The 23,163-nt window shown below is 38.9% G+C and overlaps 2 protein-coding genes across 7 annotated transcripts; one reads left to right on the forward strand and one right to left on the reverse strand.

Moving 5' to 3' along the window:
- Window positions 1-299: 299 nt before the first annotated feature.
- Window positions 300-17,845, reverse strand: LOC109029660 (uncharacterized). Of its 5 annotated transcripts, none has more exons than XM_072302891.1 (3): window positions 17,714-17,845; window positions 5,635-6,028; window positions 300-3,803 (listed from the first exon to the last, which is right to left on the reverse strand). In XM_072302891.1, exons 2-3 carry the CDS (start codon window positions 5,878-5,880, stop codon window positions 924-926), a joined length of 3,126 nt encoding a protein of 1,041 aa, XP_072158992.1. In that variant the 5' UTR covers window positions 5,881-6,028; window positions 17,714-17,845; the 3' UTR covers window positions 300-923. The 5 variants fall into 5 exon arrangements, with proteins under 5 accessions (XP_072158992.1, XP_018895769.1, XP_072158991.1 ...); XM_019040224.2 differs by lacking the exon at window positions 17,714-17,845 and adding an exon at window positions 6,744-7,299; XM_072302890.1 differs by lacking the exon at window positions 17,714-17,845 and adding an exon at window positions 6,665-6,765.
- A 48-nt stretch (window positions 17,846-17,893) lies between these two features.
- On the forward strand, window positions 17,894-22,301 carry LOC109029703 (uncharacterized). Of its 2 annotated transcripts, none has more exons than XM_019040287.2 (2): window positions 17,894-18,033; window positions 18,988-22,301. In XM_019040287.2, exon 2 carries the CDS (start codon window positions 20,211-20,213, stop codon window positions 21,840-21,842), a length of 1,632 nt encoding a protein of 543 aa, XP_018895832.1. In that variant the 5' UTR covers window positions 17,894-18,033; window positions 18,988-20,210; the 3' UTR covers window positions 21,843-22,301. The 2 variants fall into 2 exon arrangements, with proteins under 2 accessions (XP_018895832.1, XP_018895831.1); XM_019040286.2 differs by lacking the exon at window positions 17,894-18,033 and adding an exon at window positions 18,118-18,648.
- The last annotated feature ends 862 nt before the right edge of the window (window positions 22,302-23,163 follow it).

A 23,163-nucleotide genomic window follows, 5' to 3' on the forward strand; every position in this document is an offset into this window, starting at 1 on the left:
AGCGACCCTCTCCTCGCCGTCTTTTATTGCCTTGCTCGAAACCTGACACCCAAAGCTATATCGGGAGATAACTGCAGTGGTTTGAGTGGATTTCTGCAGGGGCCACGGTTAGTACGTGGTATAAAGAGTCACGAGGCTCATCACAGATTGCACTTGCAGTGCAAGACGCTCATTGGCTCAACAGTTTTGGCGGGAAAGAAGGTTCTAGAGTTGAGTCCTCCGAGCGTAAGAAAGCTTCTATGAGGTTTTTGTCAAATGAAATAATACGGTTTTGACAGGAAAATGTTCTCAAGGGTTCCCAATTAGCAGTTCATTCGGTTTTTTGGTAAGAGACCATCAGGGCTTGACAGTATAATGGTTCAAAGACAAGAAAACGGGTCCGAGGAAAAAAATATTTGGACGGCCCGTTGAATAGCATTGGTTGATCGGTGTGCTGTACTATGGTACATCCGAGTGATTTCAAAAAGCGAGCCCTACTGGCACGCTTAAAAAAAACAAGTTGGTTACTGCAACACTTGAAGGTATTTTTTTCCTTTTAAATTGAAGTAAGAAAAATACACGATTAAAAATTGATGTTTAAAATTCATTTAACTATGTAATAAATAATAGAAGAATTTTTAAAAAAATGAGAATTCAGCTAAAAATTTTGAAGACTAGAATTTTTGTAAAAACCAAGAAATAGGACAAAAGAATATAATAATCAAGGGGGAAAAATCTGATTTTACAGTAAATAATGTTTCAAAGTATATTGAAAAACCATTTTTCAGGAACTCATTTTTCAGCCAAACAGGATTCGAGCCATTAAAGTAACCTAAAACAATATCAGCTGATAGTTGGTGTAGTTTCTGATATCATCGAGACATGGGAAATCGATACATATCGATTTATAAGACTGATATTACAGTTGACGCAATAGCTCTTTCTCAGGTCTCTGTTTTTTTATCTTTCGTGCAACTGTCTTCTTGCAGATTGTTCGCTGGGTTCTGTAATTTTATTAGAAGCTTCAAATCATCGAGAGTGGAAGTTAAATTTAGTGCCCATTCCTCCACGATTTCTTGAGGAACAACCTTCTCATCCAAACCCCAGGCTGATAACAATTTCGATGCGCTCTTAGATGAAACGTCATTCGAATTGGGAGCATCATATTTTCCACTGTTCGATTCTGTTTCTGGCATCGGCAGAGAATCACCCAATTTCGATACAGCTGAATCCATTGGTTGATGCTGTTTTACTTTCCAGATGTTGCCGTTTGCTTTTGAAATTGCGATGGGAGGAATCTTATACGTGTAATATTTTTTATTGTTGTTATGAGTTTGCTTAAGATCTACATCTGTGACTGGTTTTTCAGATAAATCCAGACATGGAAACATTTTGTCGGATGATATTTCATTGTTTCTGCTCCTTTTTTCCCACTTTGGGACAGAATATTCTGATAACACGGGAAAATATTCGCATTTTTTGAATTTTCCCGGCCTTTTACTTAGATGCATTTTTTCTGCTTTTTGTGAGAATTTAGTGTGTGATTTAGCATGTGTAGAACGCTTCACATTGCCAAATTCACTCATTGCTCTTTCTTTACTTGAATTGCAATGAGACGACTCACCTGCTTTCGATGAACTAGATTTGGTGGAAAAGTTGTGAAACTCAGGCATAACTCTCCTTTTGTCACTTAGAGAAGATGATACCCTTTGTATAGTTACATTACATCTCTTTAGGGTAACTCCTATTGGAATCTTGATATTAGAGAAAGCACTCCCATAAAGTTCTCTTATTAGTTCTCTGTTTGATTTTTCTCGTGACTGTCCCTCTGATGATGATTGCTCATTTTCAATAGAGGCAGTAGTGCCAAAATTCGAAATTAATTTTGGTGAACACTTCTCTGCGTTTTCACGAGAGAAGTCATCCCTGTCTAGTGTCAAGATTGCTGACAATTTTGGTTCCCTTGAAGATATAACTTCGTTTATATCGGTGGTGTCAGTTTCCGTATGTATGTTTGCTTCTGCTTCAGGTGGCGAAAGTAACTTGTCCGTTTCTGGTGCTGTTTGGTCCGATGGTTGATGCTGGAATATCTGCCAAATGTTGCTGTCTCCTTTTGAGATTTTGATGGGGGGAATTTTATACACAAAGGCACTCTTCATGTTACCCCCATCTTCTGAAATTAATGATGGTGTTATCTCTATGCTCTGAGACTGCCTGTTTCCATTGAAATCTGCATGCGTGACTAACTCTTTTGATAAATCTGAGGATGCAAATTTGTTTTTGAAAGATATGTCATTGTCCTTAGTTTGCCCGCAATTTTTGACCGTGTGCTCTGATGATATAGGAAATGTGCTAACCTGATTACAGCCATTTAGCTGATTACTCAGATAAGTATCCTCTACTTTATACAAAAGTCCAGTGCTTAGGTTTTCACCTGTAGAATTCTTCATACTGCTTAATTCACTGACTGCTGGTGTGCCACTTGAACTCTCATGAGCTGACATATCTGCTTTTGATGAAGACGATTTGGTGATGATGTTGTGAAACTTTGGCATAGCTATCTTTTCACCCCCTAGAAGAAGAGACGATGACCTCTCTAAAGTTACCACACATTTAATCAGAGTTACTCCTTTTGGAATTTTGATATTGGAGAAAGCACTCCCATAAAAATCTGCTTCTATGCTTATGGTTGATCTTTCACGTAACTGCTCGGTTAATGAGGGTTTTTTAGGTGAAGTAGAAGAAGCAGTGCCAAAATTAGCAATTAATTTTGATGACAACCTCTTTATGCTTACACGAGGGAGGACATTATTTTCTAACACCGAGGTTGCTAACGATTTCAGTGTCTTAACAGATGAAACTTCTTTTTTCTTACCAGCAACAGATTCCTTGTGGTTATTTGATTCTCTTTCAAGAGACGGAATAAAACATTTAGTTTTCTGCTCAACTTGCTCCAATGGTCCATGCTGAATTATCTTATGACAAAGGTTGTCTTCCACCTTCGACACTTTCGGGGAAGGAATCTTATGCTTGAATGTCCGTTTCATGCTGATCCCATGTTTTGGTAACATCAAGGACATACATTTATTTTTTTCTGCTCTTACCGACTGTCTTTTTTCATTTGAGTTTGGATGTGTTCCTGAATCCTTTGCTAAATTTAGGGATGGACACAATTTCTTGCTTGTTATTCTACCGTCTCCATTACTGCGCCCACATTTTTGGGTAGCATGTTCACATGACGAAGAAAAAGTTTCGGATTTTTCAAGGCTTGGTGGCTTTTTATTCAAATGAAAAAGATTTGCTTTACACGAGAGTTCAGTCCGTACTTTAGAATCTTTAGGGTGATTTTTACCGCCATAATTACCAATTGCAGATTTATCGGTTGAATTGTTGCAAACTGAGTTATCTGTTGTATTTGATACGATAGGTTTTCTATTGAAAATATGACAGTGCTGCGCGGTTACTTTTTTCTGTTTTTGAGAGAGATTTGTTGTGGTTTTTGAGCTCATCGAACATTTCTCGACGACTGTTTTTTTTGGAATTTTGTAATTATAGAGATCCCATGCATGTGTTTCTGCCTTCAGATCTTTGTTGATGGCTTGAGATAGAAACGTTTCACTTACTAATGTATGTAAATTCCCCATTGACTCGATCGGTCCTGGCGCGCAGTGACTGGCGTTGATATCATCATTAAATTTTTGCTGGATGGAATCTTCGTTAGATTCATGCCCAAATGGTTTGTTTGCAATCACATTTTCTTGAATATGCGAGGACTTGGAAGACTCAGATCGGAGAGATGTAATCTTGTTCAAATTGTTTGAGTCCTGTAAGTTTTCAGTAAATCACTTCAGTAAGTTTTCAGTAAAGTACATGAATAGTGGTGCTAAACTTTTCACTCGAGCCATTTTTCGCAAAGATGGGCCGATTCTTTTCTAATTAAGTCGGTCTAACATTAAGAATACGAGGGAGCAGAATACAAAGAGAAAGTGGGGAAAGAAAAAAAGGAAAAAGAAGGGTCCAAAATACATCTAAAATTTCTGTTGCACATTCTCTTCTCTTTACTTGTTGTGGTAGAAAGGGTTAGTGCACTGATAATATGTGCACTCATAAATAAACAAGACCGAAGATTCTGATACCACTATTTAAACTCTTGGGAGTGCATATTGCCTACCCTCTCAAACGAAGGAAAATTGAATGCAGAAAGTTGCGCCAAAAACAAAATATTAACGGATATTATTCACGGCATTTCATTCTTCGTAAATAAGAAATTTAGAGAGTTAGAATCATCACCATTCGATTTTAAAATTTTACTTTAATTTTTGCTTTACTTACTTACTTACTTTTAAATTTTACTTCCTTCTTTCCCTCTGTATTTGAAACGCTCTTCTTTCCCTAGAATGGGTTCGATTTAAGACATTAAAGGTCCATAAGTTGACCGTGAATCTTAATCCACCTTCTAATTAATAGATTTCATACAAATTCTATATTTGCATTGCAAGTTTGCATTTGCTTCATGCCCCGTGCTTTTTTTTATCAGATTGCGGTTCAGGTAAACGAACAAGGAATATTTATACTTAGCATTTCGATTAAATCTGAACCTTTTTTTAAACATCAGGGGTAATGGAACGCTCTTCTCACTCATAACAACGAGAAGAATAATGGGGAGGTATACGTACTTGGGTTCGGAACCAACATGCAACTGTTTTAACTCTGCGGTTGGCCGGGTTGCATACACTAGATTTTGCGGGCGAAATATGAGATCGAGCGATCGCGATACACGGCTTTCGTAATTAGGTAAGAGAGCGATCAGAGTATTCCTCGAACGTATATTATGCAATCCGTCCCAGAAAAGAGTTAAACTACTTGTTTGTTGGATCCGAGCCCAACTTCAAATATTCTTCCATTGTTTTAAGCTCAGCGCACTATTCAAGAGTCGAGATTGTCTTTTGGAAAGGCATCTCAGCTCGTTCATATCGCCTTATTTTGTTTATAATGTTTTCCCTCCGTCAAATAAGGAGCCTAGAAGAAATCACACTGGATATTCTTGGATGATTTCAATTCCAAAAGGGGTAACGGAAAATGACGGTATGGATCTTAAACTGAATCGCAACTAAAATACAATTTTTAAGGTTAGACAAATTAGGATAATACTTATTCCACTTCACTTGGGTCTGATAAGAGCATACATTATTAGTCCCTTATCGAAAAATGTAGTCCAATTATTGTTAATTATTCCTTTCATAATCACACCATCCTGCTTTGCTAAGAAGAAACGCCGTGTGAGCATTCAAATGTTGCCAAACTTCTTCTCAGAAACTATTAATTTTTGAGGAAAGTCATAAATGTTTTTTCTTAAAATTTTCTGACTTTTTAGATCAAATTACGAATGAAGTCCTCTGTAAAATCAGTAGAGATATTCACAAATTACCTTGTAAATACGTATATTGTCGAGGGAAATGTGGCAACGCCTGATGGCTCTTAGGACGTTCTCCCTTAGCACGGCATCATTTTCAAATTCAATTTTTTTGCTGCATTGCATTTTTCAAACTTTCTCGATAATTCTTACCGGACTGACAGTGACGTAAATCTCCAGGGGCTGGGCCGTGGAGCGACCAGAGGGCGAACCTCCCGGTGATACATTATTTTTATACTTACCATGTTGAGATCATGAGTTGTTAAATTGAACATTCTACGCTTAAGTGTCAAAAATGCCCGTAGATCGTCCGAGGAAGCTTTATTTTCTTTTCTTGAATTCTCAGTCCGTCTGTTTGATGGAACTTTGGACGGAGTGAGAGATTTTTGGAGCCCAGACTGCCAATTGGTGTAAATTTTTTCTCTGATTAGATTCGAAGAACTTGTCGGCCCTCTGAGGCTCCAAGGCTGTTCGGAGTTTGAAGACATTTTAAAATGTTTGAAGGAATTATTTTGTGATAGCGATTTGCTTTCTTCGTCATCGGAGAAATCACTTTCTCTTGGTGAGCAAGATCTTGAATTGGAACTGCTACAAGAACTTGAAGTCGAGGACCACGACCGAAACTTGGATCGAGACCTGAAAAGAGTCAAATTGAAATTTGTATAAGTGACAGTCGACGAGAAAAGTAAGCTTGGTCCGCAAAACCCTGAAACAGAGAGGACGCGACCAGAGCAAAAAAGAAAGCTCTGAAAACATTTTGGTTTCATGGAACAGGAAAGGGCCCAAAAATATCCAACTAAACTGTAACCGTGGCAGTTTACAGTTTTCGAAGCCGGGAACTTAGTTTTGGAAAGAAACTATTTAAAATTCCAATCCATCACTTCCATCGTACGAATGTTCCGGATTATATTGCAACAATATACGCTGTTTATTGACACTAAACTATTCGCAATGGACCGCGATACGAGGTACAAATATAAGCAGTTGATATTTGTTTTCTTTTCACAATATCACGCAGAATACTACTTAGAGACATTTTTTCACCGAAATCTTAAATTCAGATTTTTCAACCCAACCCGATGACGATCGCTCTCATCCTGAACTTCTTCCATGCGCTGAGACTATTTTCATTCATTTCAAATGAAAAGATACACCTTAAAAAAGTCTATTGATAAAACTCGGGTACAAGTTTCTCGGGGGCAACTTAAATTAAAAAACGACAGAGATTGACTATTTAACTGGCCGCTGTAGGTGACATATATTTCAACATACCAGATCCTTAAAAAACTGAAAATGAGACATTTGAAAAAGTTTCTCCAGGATCACCGAGAGACTCAAATGTTTAACTCACCTCCGAAACTTCGAATGAGAATGTCTTTGCATCGTAGCCGGAATTGAGTGAGAATTTTTCCGAACAACGAGGCTGTCCCAAAGTAGGAGAAATCTAGATCCACATCTCGGCCTAGATGTTGATATAAATGTGTTTCGTGATTTTTGTCACCGACATTGCGCGTCGATGCTTTACAGGTTTGGAACGAAGATGTCCTACCTACAGTGCAAGTAGGTAAGCTTTCCTCACGAATAAAGTCTCTCGACCGAGGCCGTTGGTTTTAACACTTGCTTGCTTTTATTTTTTCACTCATTTAAAATGTAATGTAATTCAAACTGTAAATGTTTGAATTCTTTGAGAATAACTTTTTTCGACACTGTTTTAAAATTTCAATCATGCAAATGACCCCACATTTCAAATATTCATTAAGGCGCTAAAATGACGCAGAAAGGAAAAGCACACCATAAATCAAATTATTAAAAGAAAACACTGAACGGTCTACATGATGTAACTTGTGGCTGAAGCAACAATGAACCAAAATAAGCGGATAAAATTTCATCAAGGAAGGTCATTGCTCATATAAGTCTCAGGACAATCGCACAGGAAATAGTGATAAGCAGTGGCGTGGTGTGCTTCACTGCTCTGTGTGATGCGTTGTGATATGTCATTTAAACCTATGAAAAAGGATCGATAAACAGATTGTTCGAACACCTTAATAATCGATTCGTTTCTACAGCTTCAAATGGAAAAAAATCGATAATCGATCATTGACGCCTCGCTAATGGTGACAATAAATTACATATGTAGTAATTATGATTCTCATCGTTGAGATGGTGCATGCTGCAATTCTTGCATAAAAGCTTGAGCCTGGTGCTCAGTTCATTACTTATCAGTTTCCGACATTCGACACATTGTATGTGAGGATGAGCGTCACTTCCCTTTTTTAGAATCCAAACAGAATCTTTGATACTGAAAAACATGACAGTGCGTTTTTTGTGTTTCGACTGTAGAAATAACATGCACGTGATTTGAGCATTTAAATTAAAAACAGTGTTGCCATTTTCCCAACTTTACCGACTTATTTTTTGTATAGCTCACCACATCCTGATGGTGAAACTGTAAAATCAGGTGCCTCGGTTTGCAACGAGGCAGTTTTCCGTCTGTATTTGATTTTTTAGGAATTTATGTGGTCTCGAATCATCTTTGGTATGCACAAAAATTGTGAGATTTTTCTTTGCCTTCTCAAGAATATTCTCTACAGATTTCGTAATGTCTAGAATCACCCTCTCAGAGAAATGAAGTTGGAGCGGAGATTTTTAAGCATACAATTCGTCACCCCATCACGTAAAGGCGTATCCCAATTTTCTCGTGAGCCCTGGTATCCATATAAAGCAATGCTTTTTGGAACTCACGTGGGAATGGAGATAATCCTTACGTCAAAGGAGCGACGAATTGCGATTTGTGTTTTCGTCACATTCATCGATACCTAAGCAGTACGAGCGTATAGACATAACAGTCAACATTTTTTGCGCATTTTCGGATCAAATTTTGTTTTGTTTCGGAGGTATAGGGGAGGACAAGAATATCCGTAATTACACCCCTTTTTTGTGGTCACAAATCAAAAGGAGCGTGCAGTCGACCAATCTAAAATTACAATCGTGAGTAATTTAATTTCGTTGTCAGGCAAACGCTGCGGCCCCGCGACACGGTTCTCTGACCATGGTTCATCCCTAATGCGCGGTGTTGCCGTGTAAAACCTGGAAATATATCATTTAATATCACTTTAATTAAGCGCTGTATGTGTATATCGTGCTTCATGATCTGGTTGCCTAACTCCGCGGCTGACACATGATGAATGCTCCATTGAATTGTGGGTAATTTTCAAAGCCGTCTTGTGGCGGGAACTATGTTGAAAAAATGAATTGCCATTAAAAATTTTTCAGCTCTTTAAAGCCAATGAACTATCTATTTAATCATTGCCATAGCGAAATGAGTTGACTTTTCATTACTTGATTAGTTGAAATCGCTCAATCATTACGCAATTAAGGATTTATTCGGGTCCAAAGTGATGTTTGAACTTTTTCTCAAAATTACACGTACAAGTATAACGAAACAATCACTTTTTATTTGAGGGCCTCTGATTGGTCAATGCCTGGATTTGAGCGCCTCTGATTGTTCAATCCGTTGCCGAAGGTTAGTTCGCAGTTCGCACTGCTGTATGATTTGAGATTAAAAAATGTCCTATCAATACTGGAGTTATTACATTGATAACGAAATTTCACAATTTCAGTAAAATGGAATTTTATGTGCAATTTCATTTTGCATCCAGCACCCGGAACTTCCGGCCTCTGAGCCCGGAACGCGGGCGGTATGTCTACATAGCCCGTAACTTTTTTTTCAGTGGAGTAATCTTATTGAAACGACACTGGAAAAAAAGTTCGGTATTCCATACCATCCCAACTAATTCGGTTCGTCAAACTGAACTTCCGGTTCGTCAAACTGAGCTTTCGGTTCGTGTAACCGAACTTATGCGGTAAAGTGAACTGACAAACTAAGTGTGTTCATGTATGCCGAATGTTTGGTTACACAAACCGAAAGTTCAGTTTGACAAACCGAAAGATCACTGTGAAAAACCGAAAGATCAGTTTGACAAACCGAAAGTTCAGTTTGACAAACCGAATATTTAGGATGATATGGAACACCGAACGTTCTGTTCACATGACCAATTTTTTTTTCCAGTGGAGAAGCATACGGATGGACAGAGATTTTTCAATCTGCATTTGACCGTAAGGGTTGGTTAGTCCATACCCAAGAGCCATGTTATGTTATGGAAGTGGACTCACAGATGCGTGAACCTGACAACGGAGCCACCGGGTGGCCATCGTCCGTTACGCTGGCGACTTCGCACTCGCCCAATCCAAGCGAGGCTCGAGCCATGGATGTGGTGGTGTTACGATGTGATTACGCTGAGTGAGTGTGCGTAATGCGATTGAGCTAAATGACAGGTTAAAAGATCTGTGAAAACAGAGCCGCACGCCGTTGCTCATCCTTGTGCCACGCGCTGCGCCCCCAGCCCCGAAACCCATCGAGCGTTACGTTCTACGTCCACGTCCACGCATCGGACAACGGGGCACCCATTCCACTCCCTCTTCCCCGCAACGAGGGGTACTCTACCCCTTCATTTGACATCCCTTGCTCTCTTTCTTGTCGACAGGGGCGGAGTGGCCATGGGGGAGGGGGGCAGGGAGGCGATCGCCTCCTAAAAATTTGCCGCGGAGGTCCCGAAGAGGCCCTCGCGCGAATTTTTTTCGAGTCATCGTTTTTTCCCCCCAATGTTGTAATTTTCCTATCCTTTTCAGTTACTAAAGGGCTCCAAAATCCTTGAAAATTTGTTTCTAAGAGACATGAAAGGTCGCCTAAAGCTTATGTGATGAAAAGGCCCCCGAAGAATCCTGAGAAAGGGTTATTTTGAAGTTCAAGTACTATAGAATTTAACTCCAATAATGCTTAAAATTGCGTTTAAAAAGTGTGGAATTTTCAGAATTTTCCGGAGGAGGGCCCCCGGACCTTCTTAGAGGGGCCCCCGACCGACAGGAGGGGCCCCCACATTTACGTCGTCTCCTAACTTTTCGACTCCCAGTCCGCCCCTGCTCGTCGATAAAAGGGGAGAATCTTTGTTTGGATAATGGGGGTTTTGCGTCTGAATATTTGGAAAGATCGCACCAAAAGGATTCTTAAGGCAACTGAGATGGATTGCTGGCGAGGATCAGCCGGAATCTCAAGGAGGGATTACGGAAGGAACGAATGAGTCCGTGAGATCATGAACACCGAGCTGAATATCGTGCATGAAATTATGACTAAACAGCTTGTCTGGTATGGTTATGTTCAACGAATGGCGGATGACAGATTGGCTAAGAAGGTACTAGATTGGGTTCCTCCAGGGAGGAGACGTGGGGGACGTCCAGCGAAATCGTGGATAGGTGGCATTCAAGAAGAAATTACAAGATGCAATTTACCAGATGGATCGATAGACCAGAATGACGATTAGGTGTCGCAGAACGCCCGGGCTCGCTGTAAAAGCGACTTGAATGTATGGAAGTTTTGGTAATTGACTTGTTTGTTTAATAATTGGTGCTCCCAAATTGGCTTTTCTTCGTAAAAATAATTTAATTGTTCGTATTTTATTCCTTCAAAACTTCTTGAATACTAATTAGAATTTTGGTAGGTTAGGGAGCTGGCGATCATCATCATTGATTTTGAGAAAATTAAGAATTTGTAATGATTAAAATTAAAATACCATAATGAATTCTGGTACAGTCAATATTCCCTATCATTTGAGGAGTCTTATTACCTTACAAAGAAAATAAATAGTTCACATTACAGAACCGAGCAATTCGGGCTGAGCGCTCTTGCGCTTTTTCCATCCATACAAGACTTTTTCGTGGAGGTGAAAAAATCAGTTGTATGAGCGAATGGTCGTTGAAAATCACAACAAACAGTCAAAACCAACGAATCAGTGTTAGTGCACCCAGTTCAGTCATTTCAACTGAACTGTTCGGTCCGTCTGAACGAACTTTGTGCCCCCACGAAGTAATAAATCATGCAAATTCAAAGGCTTTTAATTGATGAACATCACAGAGATGGAAAGTAAATCATGCCCACCCCTCCATTAAGGCAGGAACGAAGACAAAGGTAAAACTTGCATTTTCATTTACGAGCACCTGCCAGAAACGAGAGTGGCGGTGCCCCAGAGACTATCAGAGAGCATCCAATCTTTTCTCTCTCAAGGCTGCTGAATAACCCAGATTAGAAAATCAACATAAAACGAGGAGTGTCCGCTCATCCTTCCGAAGTAAAAAAATTGTAGGATCCATTTGTGGGGCATGTTTTCTCTCCCATTCTGAATGGGGAAAAAAGTGAGGGCGGGAATAGCCGAAAACCCACAAACCCATTTTGCAAATCTCTTCAGCAGGTCGTCGTAAAATCCTCCTACTTATACGGCTGCAGGTCGTGTTTTGGGTCCTGTTGGATCAGCTGCACAGATCTTTTAGTGTTCCATAGTTGCCATACTGAGACAAAAACTTAGAAAATATTTAACCCTCTTGATCAAAAATAAATGGACTAGCACGTATAGACTGTAGTTTATTAAAATTAAAATTAAAATTAAAATTTTGTAATGCAAAGTTTCATCAATGGAAGAAAACGAGAGGAAAAGCTCTAATACATTCGTATCAGAGAAGTGTTCAGCTGTTTTCCATGTAGGCGCGTTTTTAAGTTCCCCAAAGAATAAGAAGGGCGCCGTTGAGATGAAATAACTCGCTAACTAAAATTTCAACTATAAATTTTGAGACAACTACTCCACCGGGAAAAAATATAGAAAAACGATCGTCTTCCGTGCGTTGACATCAGACACATTCGATAAATGTATCACGGATTAATCTGATCTAAACATGTGAGCATCTGAGGCCCCCATCCGCCATCTTGTTTTTGAGCTGGTGCGTCATTTGAACGCATTCTCACTAGTATACTAGAATTCTAGAGGCCGGTTGAAATAAAAAAAGCTTCTCCAAAAAGCCAGCTTCAGTTCCTTTCTAAGATAAACTGGATCCATCTACAAAGTAAAAATGTTCTTGATAACAACCGTATCCCAAATAATTCAACGCCCGCAGCAGATATTTCGGATCCCTATTGTTGCAATTCAGTAGAACAGTTGAATGCTCGGAACACTGCCCTGAACTTCTAGCATTTTTGCCGATTTGCGACCGAAACAAAGAATCTTGTCTCTATGTGTCGTACATTTAACTGTGCAGATGCTGCCAAAAAAAACTTTTAACACGATCATAATTATAAAGATCTGACAGCGTCGCAACTGGTTTGCTCCGTTCAATCGGTGTAATTATGAAAGACGAACAGGTTGCTGTTTTGTGCCCATGTATTTTTTTTTCCTTTTCGGCAGCGCACGAGAATCATCTCTCTCGAGAATTTGGCATACCGAACTCGGCTTCGCTTAATTACTGGGTGTGTGCACCGCAGACCAATTATGGACCGCGATTATTTGCTCCTAATGTTAAAGCAGCTCCGAGATTGTGTTTTAGTGGAAGATCCAGCGTGGACGAGAGAGGAATACCTATTGCTTCCTTGAGAATTTGGGGATGGATCAATTATTTATACGTCGCTAAAGTTTTGAAGCATCACGTGGACTCCGTTTGAAATCGAAAGTGATAGTTAATATCGCTGAGATTACCGCGGTTGTTTCAAGTTTTGTTTAGTCTGTCATGCTAATGTAGCGAAATAAACACCTCATAAACTTCAATTGAACCGATAAAAGATTTTATGAATCTATTGGTAGGTATCGTCCGTCTGCAGTTTGCCTTCATTTTTCTGCATATGCAACATACTTACCAAGGAGTGCGAAAAGTTATGTATTAAAAAAACACCATGAATCCCGCTCCATAAACTTTTCTAAGTCAACGGAGAGAGGATAAATGTATACTTAAACAGGATATCGTCCACTTGAAATTCGCCTTCAATTCACCAGAGAGACAACAAACAAACCCAGAAGCTCGAATAGTTATCTATCCTGAGAATCACACCATCAGCTTCGGATTTGATTGAACCGATATGGTACATTGTACGTTTTATGATATCTGTTACATTGCGAGCCCATCGGTAGATATTATATCCTCTTCGTCGTGCTTCATTTCAGTGGTGTGGTGTGCTTTGCGATATATCGATTGATCTGCCATTTAGACCTAAGGAAAATGATCGATAAACAGGGTGTTTGCAACGAACACCTTAATAATCGATTTTTTACCATAGATTCAAATGGAGAAATATCGATAATCGATTATTCACGCCTCGCCATTGCTTTATTTATTACTTCACCTCTAGAATCATGTGGGATTAGCACGCTTTTCCCTCGAAAAGTAAGTACAACCCCTTTTTTGCAGCAACTTTACCACGTACAAAGTTGCTCCACCTCGATAAATGGAAGATTAGGTTAGGTTAGGTTAGGTTAGGTTATGATAACGAGCTGTTTAACAGGCAACGTAAAGTATTGATTCTAGTGTCTAAAACTAGAGCCATTTCTTGAAAATATTCGACGGTAATCTTTTAAAGTATCCTGTTAATTTTCTCAAAAATCAATAATAATAGAAAAAAAAACTAATTGTACCTTTTAATTCAGTGTACTAACAGCATTAATTTAAACCGAAGATTTTTAAAATTGGACCCAAAAGCAGGACTCACAGCAGAGATTTTAACACTGCGCAGAGAAGAAGGCTCGCCGATGAAGAGGAGTTGTTTGACAAATGGAGACATAATTATTTGAAAATTGCATCATGCTGAACCTCACGAAGGATACCCAAGTCAGCAAAATGCAGGAGTCACTTTAGATATTTTAACGCGGCACAGAGAAGTAGGTATACCGACATGCCGACAAACACGAGTTGCTTAAGACGCATGGAGACATGATTAGTTAAAAATAATGATCATACTTAACTAGACGAGAGATCGTCGCCAAAACGGCAAAGTACATGAATAACCTCAGAGACTTTAACGCTGCTTTAGAAAAGTAGGCGTACCGACAAATGCAACTTGCTTGACGCATTGAGGCCTTGTTATTTTAAAAAAAACGCTCATCCTGAACCCGCACCAGAGATTTCTACATCAAGTTTTTAGTGACACACATTCGTGCTTTACGTGTAACCTCAATTGACGGAAAACGAGATTTGCAATGAGTGCGAACCGTTATGGTTGCAAATGCGGCAAAGTTGTCGGGAGAGGATTTGTAAAAACTTTTTTGAAGGGACTGTCCTAATCACGTGAAAGCGTCCAAAATGTTGTGTCTGGGGACAAAGTCTCAGACTTTCGGCAGCAAACCTTGGTGTTTCCCGTGCCTTTTCGATCGGCGAAAAACACGGTTTGCAGTGAGTACTGTTGAGTGAGCGATTGATTGTTCTTGCGGTTTCAGCTCAAGTTGATAATCGAATTCCGGAACCTAAGGATATCAAAGTAATTACTCTTTAGGCTTTTTCATGGGCCAAAAAAATGTGTTGGACACTATACGGTGCTTAGGAAGTGAAAGCGGTTGAGAAAATCAACATTTTCCGACAGCTTGCAATTTTCAGTAAATTGAATTCTTACGTATTTTAATCCATTTTGGAACCTTAAAAAGTGCTCCGCTTGAGCTAAATTTTGGGATTAAGCCTCATTTGGTGTTGAATGAAAGTTTTTTTGCCAGCCGTTACGCAAATATACCGTTAATGAAAAATTACAAGGTATAATCGACTAAAAAATGGTGAAGTTAGAGGAGACGAAAATGGATATGCCCGATTTGAAACCTCAGAGAATAAAAGACTCTTTTTGCAATTTGAATGTAAGTCAATCTTTTTTACCCTAAAAAATATCTCTACTACTCGCAAAAATTCCCAAGGATTTTTTTTGGCCCACTCTAACATGGAGCTTATTGCTTCAAGAGGAAATGAGCTGCTGACGGACTGACTATGAATACGCTAGAATAAAATAAGATATCAAAAATAGAAATCTTAATAGTCCAAATCTAATAAAATTGATAGTATGTCATTTTACTCATCTACTAAATAGTAGTATAGCAAAAAAAATATTTGTAAATAAAAATAAACTGCAACACTACTGCTATATAACTGTAATAACTGCTCTATGGCTCATCTTCAAATCCATATTGCGAAAATGAAAACACGTGCACTCAATCGAGGTTCCCCATCAGCTTGCGAGACCAAACCGCTCGGCCAGACAAACGCAATCAGTGAGTTCTTCCCCCTCAGCAGTCGGGAAATCTTGACCAGAGCAGCTGTAAATAAGTGAAAAATTCGAAGGCCGGCGGTAGGCTACCACCCTCCACCCCGAGGGCAGCCTAGGGGTAGAAGAACGACCGGTTCCGAGTGGGAGGGGGAATAAAACTGTCTATGAGGTAATATATTCTAGGATGGGCGCGTGTCACAGACGATGCTCCACGAGGGGGGGATCCTGATTCGGGGCGGGGGTGGCTGCTTCCCAGATGACGCCCCGACCGTGTTTGAACCCCAAGAACAATAACAGCTCCCCTCTCTCTCTCTCTCGGGAATTTAAAGAAACAAAAATTAAACACAAATAAATATTAATAAAAACACGTTTTCCGATAAATTAGCTTTTAACTGTACCCCGATACCGGGTGCTAGGGTCCTGTTAGACGTAGCGTTTCCAATTTTATAGGTTGCGGGGTGGTTTTTTGTTTACCTTTGTCTCGCATATTGATCCTCGGGGATGCGGCCTGAAGATGCGCCGTTTCCTTTTGTTTCAGAAGGATCCGCTGCCCTCGTTTCGACACCAACCACCGGTGCGTTTATCAGGTGAACAACGGGTTCTTGAACGTCTGCTCCACGCTATCAATCAGGCGCCTGTTTTGATCCTTTTCATGGGCATGATCCCAATTTTCGGGGGATGCTCCGTTTTGCGCTCGCGTTGGAAAGTGTTTCCTCATTATTTTCACTTTCGGCCCGATATTGAAAATGAAGGTTCGGAGAGCGTCTTTTGACTGTTACTTTCTCTCGGGTCGCAAGATGAGAAGAATAATTTGATTTTAATAGCGTTTCGAACTGCATCAGCTGGTAATGAGGCGGACGATTCGAGTTTCCGGCAAAAATGACTCAATTTTGGAAAAAGTGTACTTGGCCGCCTCCAATGAGTCGCTAGACAATATCTCAACTTAGAAGAAAAAAAAATCACCTTCCGTTTTCTTTTTAAAATATTACACAGAAAATGATTCTTACAACGGGTGGTTTACTTTGGAAAGCAAGTCCTGAACGAAATATCAATTATACAATTTTAATGAAATAAAGGAATAAAATGTTTACTAGACCACGCATTTTAAAGGATAAAAAATTAACTGATTCTCATCACTCAACTTCGGTCTGAATGGTGCATTCCCCCCCCCCCTTTTTTTTTCTTCAATGTTTTGATAATTTTCCATTGATCCCCCTCAGCATCTTTGATCATTGTTTCAATATGCATTTTGACAAATTTGTATCTCGATAAAGTACTCTGTTTTGTGTTTCGTGAAAAAAAATTTCTTGCTGAAGATAGGCAAAAACAGATTTGCAGATTTTTCGCAATAACATGGCTAAAAATGAAAAATTCAAAAAAAGGAGATCGAGCCGTGCTACAGCACGTATACTTAGAGGCTCAAGATCTTATTTCTCCTTAAATTAATGAAATTAGCAGATAAATCATCTGATTATTCTCTTCCAGATTAAGCATGGAGTGGGACTGGAATAGTCGTCACAGCATCGAATGATTTTTAAAGCAAAAACCGCCTGCGCCACCGCTCCTGCTGTCAATCCAGCCCGCAGCGTCACGACGGTGTCCTAATTAGCTCCAAAATTCGGGATGTGCTCCGATCACGCTCCTGGCACACTTGTGCATCCTTTGTCTGACATTGCGACTGCTTCTCTTCCTGTGGGAGTCAAGGGGCATTGCGTGAGCACTGTCCTAAATGCCTCCGTGAAAAACGCCTAATTGTCTCGCACGCGACACGAGCCACCAGGTCGACTCACCGCCCCTGCGTCTTCAGCCGACGAGAGATCACGGCAGAGGGATTCCGCGAAATCGATGCTTCTCCCAGATATTCTATCCGTTTTGCCCTGTTCTGTTGTAAATTATCAGTTAAATTGAACTAAAAAATTTGACTAGAAAAACACAAAACGATGGGTAAACAAGGCTAAAAAATCACAACAACATGGCAACATGTTTTTAGCCTTGTTTACCCATCGTTTGGTGTTTTTTCTAGTTAAATTATTCGGGCTATCTTAGTGTATTATCTTCTAAAAATTTTAATAAAATGTATGTATGTGTAAAGCCGCTTTTATAGCGCTCTTTGGTTCTCTGCGACCCCCAGCCGCCAAAGTCCCCTATCCTCCAAATAATAAAATTGAAATAAAAATCTAGAAGACATAAAAAATACAAATCTTACCAACCTCTTTATAAATATTTTCACAAATGAATGTGATGATGAATATGATGTGTGATGAATGTAAGGATGCGAATGCGTTACAATTGGCAAGAGGGAGGCAAGAGGAGGGGGCCGAAGAGAGCGTTACGCCATTATGTTTTTACGTGTTAAAAAATAGGGACCTATACGTCACAAAAGCGTTACAAAAGCAAAAGGGAAGTCAAAAATGCCGAAAAAGTGCGTTACGTAATTTAAAGACCTGCTGGATAGAAGCTTCAGTAAAATAATCGAAAACTGCCTAAGCCAAGCTGACATGCTACGGAAAAATATCGTATGAGCCTTCAGGTGCGTTGCCAAATTTTCTTTGATACAGAAAGTAATAAATGTTTGTTTTCCAATTTTTTAGACAATTTTAATTTGATTTAAAATTCTAAAGAAAACTATGCATAACTTTCTTCCAAAGTACATTTGTTAAGCAGATAAAGGTAAACTATACAAAAATTACCGGAACACAGTACACAAAAATGCATGTTTTTTATTGCTAAATGCTGTATCTAAATTCTACAAGTGGAAAATCTGACACACATTCCCGCATTAAAACGTGGCAAACATCCGAATTGGCATACGATGAACTCACAAAGCGCAAAGCTCAGAAATTCGTGGTTTGCTTGTGCATGACCTCCTAATGAAAATCTTGATTCATTCGTAAACCATCACTTATGCAATCACATCTCATGGAACTGCCCGAAAAGGCTATTATGGCCGATAGCCCCATTATTCATTGACGATTGATAACATTTTAGTAGCTTGTTTTGTTATATTAGTGCTTTACTCTCCAGTCTCAGCACACAGAATGTTCAGTCGTTTGGTCTAATTCTGTAATGTTTTGATTCATTGTGTGTATTCCAGAGTCATTCTAAAGTTCGAAACGATTATGTGAAAAAATATTTCACAAATTAGGTAGATATGCTTTGCTTTGGAAATTAAACGGTTCTTTTTCCAGAATTTTTCCACTTTTTACTACCCCATCGAAGCTGGAAATGTTGATCCACAAATTAAAAGGGAGATGTTTTCAAATTTCCTCCGAATATTTTAAACTACATTTTTTTATGGTCTCATAATATGAAGTTATTATTATGTTTCTATTTCAAATAATACACCTGTCCTATGGAATAACACTGCTATGAGAGAATAGTCAGTTATTTTTGCTGACAAATGTTGGGCCGATAATGATTGTAAACTTTTTCCGAACTAACGTGGAATTCCAAACTAACGTGATTTTTATTCTTCTCTTTTTAGTCACGTGAGAGATCATCTATATTATCAAGATTTCAAAAGAAGTATAATGCTCAAGAAATGTTTCATATCTTAAAAAGGACAATATGGCTCCCTCAAAAACACAAAAAAAGAGAAAACCCGTCGTATCGAAGTAGCAGATGAGTGACTTGCAATAATTCAACCAATAAATCAGAGATTGGTATGTATCAGTAAGAAACAGCCTAAACTTACTGCAGCACGTGTTGAACTTTTGTATCAAACAGGACTTTAATTTGAATAAAAGCCCAGAAACTTTGAAAAATACAGAGCTTTTCCTTCGTTGTGCGACTGATCTCTCCGAAAGTAAGTAAAGGCATTAAAATATTATTCAAGAAATGCTTTCATCCGAATTTAACATAATATCTAGTTGCACATATCCAAATTCAAATGAAAACAGAACCGCAAAAGATAGGAAGAAATAAGCATATACAAAATCAATAATAACGAAACATAGAATCAGCAAAAAAAGTGGATTCATACGTAAAATTCCTTCCTTAAAAGTGTCAAAGGTGGACAACAGCCGTTGGAAGATAGTTTTTCAGTTATTAGATCAAACCGAAAAGAAAGTGCAACATTTTCTCCCGTTTCCTAAGAAAACATTTAATAATTTCAAGGGGTTTGATGTTGGCAGTGTAAAAGAATTTTTGCCTGTAAAGGTACCGGCATTAGAGGCCTCGGTGTTAGACAAGAAGGTCCTACTTTGCGAAAACAGAGCGAAATGTTCATCAAAATTAATTTCAAATTTTGGTACCATTTCCTCTACTTCGCATGAACGGTTTCCTTTAAGCAGATATTTACGAGAAAGACCAGCCAGAGACATACTAAATGAATTTTATAGGAATGCTTTTTTCAACTACAAGAATCAAATTGGAGCAATTCTCAAGAAATGTGTGATATGTTCAGAGAGGACATCATCTCGCCCTCTAAAAGGCAAAGGCTCACTCGTTCAAAAATTCCACAAGTTTACCAACAAATCAAAAGTAGGAGAGTCGATTACTCATGACGGTACCATTGGCGCACGTGCTGTCACTAGATCCAATGGTATAAAACGTTCTAAGAATACAAAACTAAGTATTAAACTCTCGAATACACACGAAAATACTCATCTTAATAAAAGTCCAGTAAGCTCTAAAAAAAGTGAAACTTTTCCTTTATCATCTGAATACTCAGTCAAAAGTTGCAGGCTAGGTAATAGAGACTTAAAAATGATATTCAAGAAAATTTCCTCATCTCTAAATTTATCAGAAGGGTCAGTCACTCATGCAGGCCTCAATGAAAACAGGCAGTCTCAACACAGACACGTAGAAAAAACACCATCAAAAATGCCAAACGATGAAGGTGGAGGTTCATTGGAGAGTGCCTTTATGTATAAAATTCCCTCCATCAAAATCTCAAAAGCAGACGGCAACATCTGGAAGGTAATTCAGGATAGACCATTGGACCAAGCAGCACTAGCCATGGAAGAATTTTTAGGGTTTCCTGAAAAAGAATCAAATACTTTTACGAGATTTGATGCTGCCAATAAAAACGAATTTTCTTCTTTAAAGGTACAGACATTGCTAGAAACCTCTGTTTTAGGCAAGAAGGTCCTCCCTAGTGAAAACATAAAGAAACAGTCATCAAAATTAATTTCAAATTTTGAAAGAATTTCCTCTACTTCGCATGTACATAATGTACAATCTCCTTCAAGCAGACATTTACGAGAAAGGCCAGCCAGAGAAACACTAACAGAATTTTATGGGAGTGATTTCTGTGATATCAAGATTCCGATAAATGTAGCCCTCAAGAGGTGTGTGGTAGCTTTAGAAAGGGTACCATCTCTTCCTCCAGAAGATAGAGGAATAGTTACGCAAGTGTTTGACACTTTTAACACGAAACCTATTTCATCAAAATCAGACAAATCGTCCTCTTACGGTTTATGTGACAAATCAGTAATGAGTGAATTCAACAGTGTAACGCGTCCTAAACATACTGTATCGCTCTTTAAACTCTCAAATAAATCTGAGAGAATTAATCTAGGTGAAAAGCCTATGAGCTTTAAACAATCCATTCCTTTGCCTTTATCATCTGAAAACTCTGCCCAGCAAAGTAACAAAGACAGTAACATATTATTCAAAGACACATTTCCTTTCCTGAATTTATCAGAAAAGCTTGTCACAGATGCAGGCTTTACTGATAGCAGGCAATCTCAGAACATAGAGAAGAGTAAATGCACACCATCAATAATACCAGAAGATATAAGCAGCATTAAGAGTCCATGCGTGTATAAAATTCCCTCCATCACAATCTCGAAAGCAGAAGACAACATTTGGAGGGTACTTCAAGATCGACCATCGGATTCAGCTGTATCGGGAATGGAGTCAAACAATTATGAAGAATATTATGATGTTGCCAGTATAAATGAGGTTTCCTTTGAGAGGGTACCAAAGGTGTTAGCAGCCTTGGGTTTAGGCCGCAAAGTCGTCCCTCGTGAAAATATAGAGGAACGGTCACTAAAATTAACTTCCACTCTCGATAATGAAGCTTCCAATGAAGGTAAAGAAAGCCACGGACAATCTGCAAGTAGAAATTTGTATGAAAGATCCAACAGAGATTCAAGAACAGAATATTGCAGGAATATCAAGACTCCCAATGAGATCACTTCTCTTTCAAAAAGAAAATCTGATTCTAGCCTCTCGAAAAAAGCTACATATCTAGAGCGACGCAATTCAAGCAAGATCAAAAGTGCGTTGGAAATGCAAAATATGAACCCGAAAACAAGTAAAATCATTAATGATTCGAAGTTAGATCGAGAAATGGATGAAATACTGGCAACTATGTTTTTCTGGAGGGCATGATAGTAGTACAGAAGATTTTAGAAATTTAAAATTAAGACGGCCCATTATACGTGACACGTCCCTAAATTGCCCTAAATTCCGTTGGTAGAGTTGGAGCAACACTCTTCGTTGAAGTTCATCATTCGTATAAGCTGACTGTAAAATTTAATAAAATTTCATGATTAAAAAAGCTTCAGCATTCATTTCAATTTCCTCCCTCTGAAATTGAAAGTTTTGTTATCAACGATCATTTTTATTCTCATATTTTTGTAGATAATGAGTTTTCTGATGATAAAAATTGTAAAACTCAAAGAAAGTACATAAAGTAGTTGAAGGGCAATTACATTGATGAAAGTTCTTTCCTTAACGTCAGACTTTACAAGCCAAGTGAATAGAGGCTGCTTTTAAAGCAAAGTACCAAACTGATGTGAGTGATGCAAGGAGAACCAGAGCCGGATTTAAGGGGTGGCCACATGGCGGCAAATTTTGGAATTTTTTTAAATGTAAGTATAAAAAAACATCGGTTTAAGAAAGAAAAAATTACAAACGAGAAAAATTAACAAAATCTCTCATTTCCTGAGAGTAAAGTTCTTTCTAATTTTGTCGTCTTTCGGTGATACAAGAGACAGCATCTTTAATTAGTCGAGTTAAGAAACCAAACTCGCAATTTGGCATGAAGCGGCGCGGCGGCGCAGAGAGCAATGATGACGAGGACTTGAGATGAAAAGGAGAAGCTCTCCGCGCGGCGGTCGGCATGTAACACATAGTAGAACCTACAAGACTGCATGAATACTTCACGCATTGCGTCAAACACAGTGCGGTCAGCAGCGGTCGGCGTGAAACGCATAGCGCCTACAAGACTATCTGAATACTTCACGCATTGCACCAAAACAGTGCAGTCAGCGCGGCGCGGCGCGGAAGTTAAAATTATTGAATCGCATTTATGTTTGTTCTTGCATCATTTTTTCGTTCATTTCATACAAATGGAAGGCCTTGTCCACACAGAGATAGGTTTACGAAACTTAACTTTCGTGCAAAGTTCTGTGAACCTCTGCTGGTAGTGCTGACAGGACTTTTGCAAAAAATGTGTCCAACAGGAGTAAACGCGTTTTATGCACCCCTCCGACACGTTTACTTGATGGTTTTTATTGATTTTTTAAAACGAATGAGAAGGGGGCGGCAAAAACAGGTGGCCCATGGGCGGCAAGTAAGTAAATCCGGCCATGAGGAGAACCCGATTGAGCTCCTTCAGTTTTTCAAAATAGGTAAAAATTGTTTTAAAGTAAGCAAATTCAAACCAAATTTTTTCACGGTTCACTCTAAAATCAAAACCATTCATCAG

The sequence above is a fragment of the Bemisia tabaci genome, chromosome 7, assembly GCF_918797505.1.
Source record: "Bemisia tabaci chromosome 7, PGI_BMITA_v3".
Taxonomy (NCBI): domain Eukaryota; kingdom Metazoa; phylum Arthropoda; class Insecta; order Hemiptera; family Aleyrodidae; genus Bemisia; species Bemisia tabaci.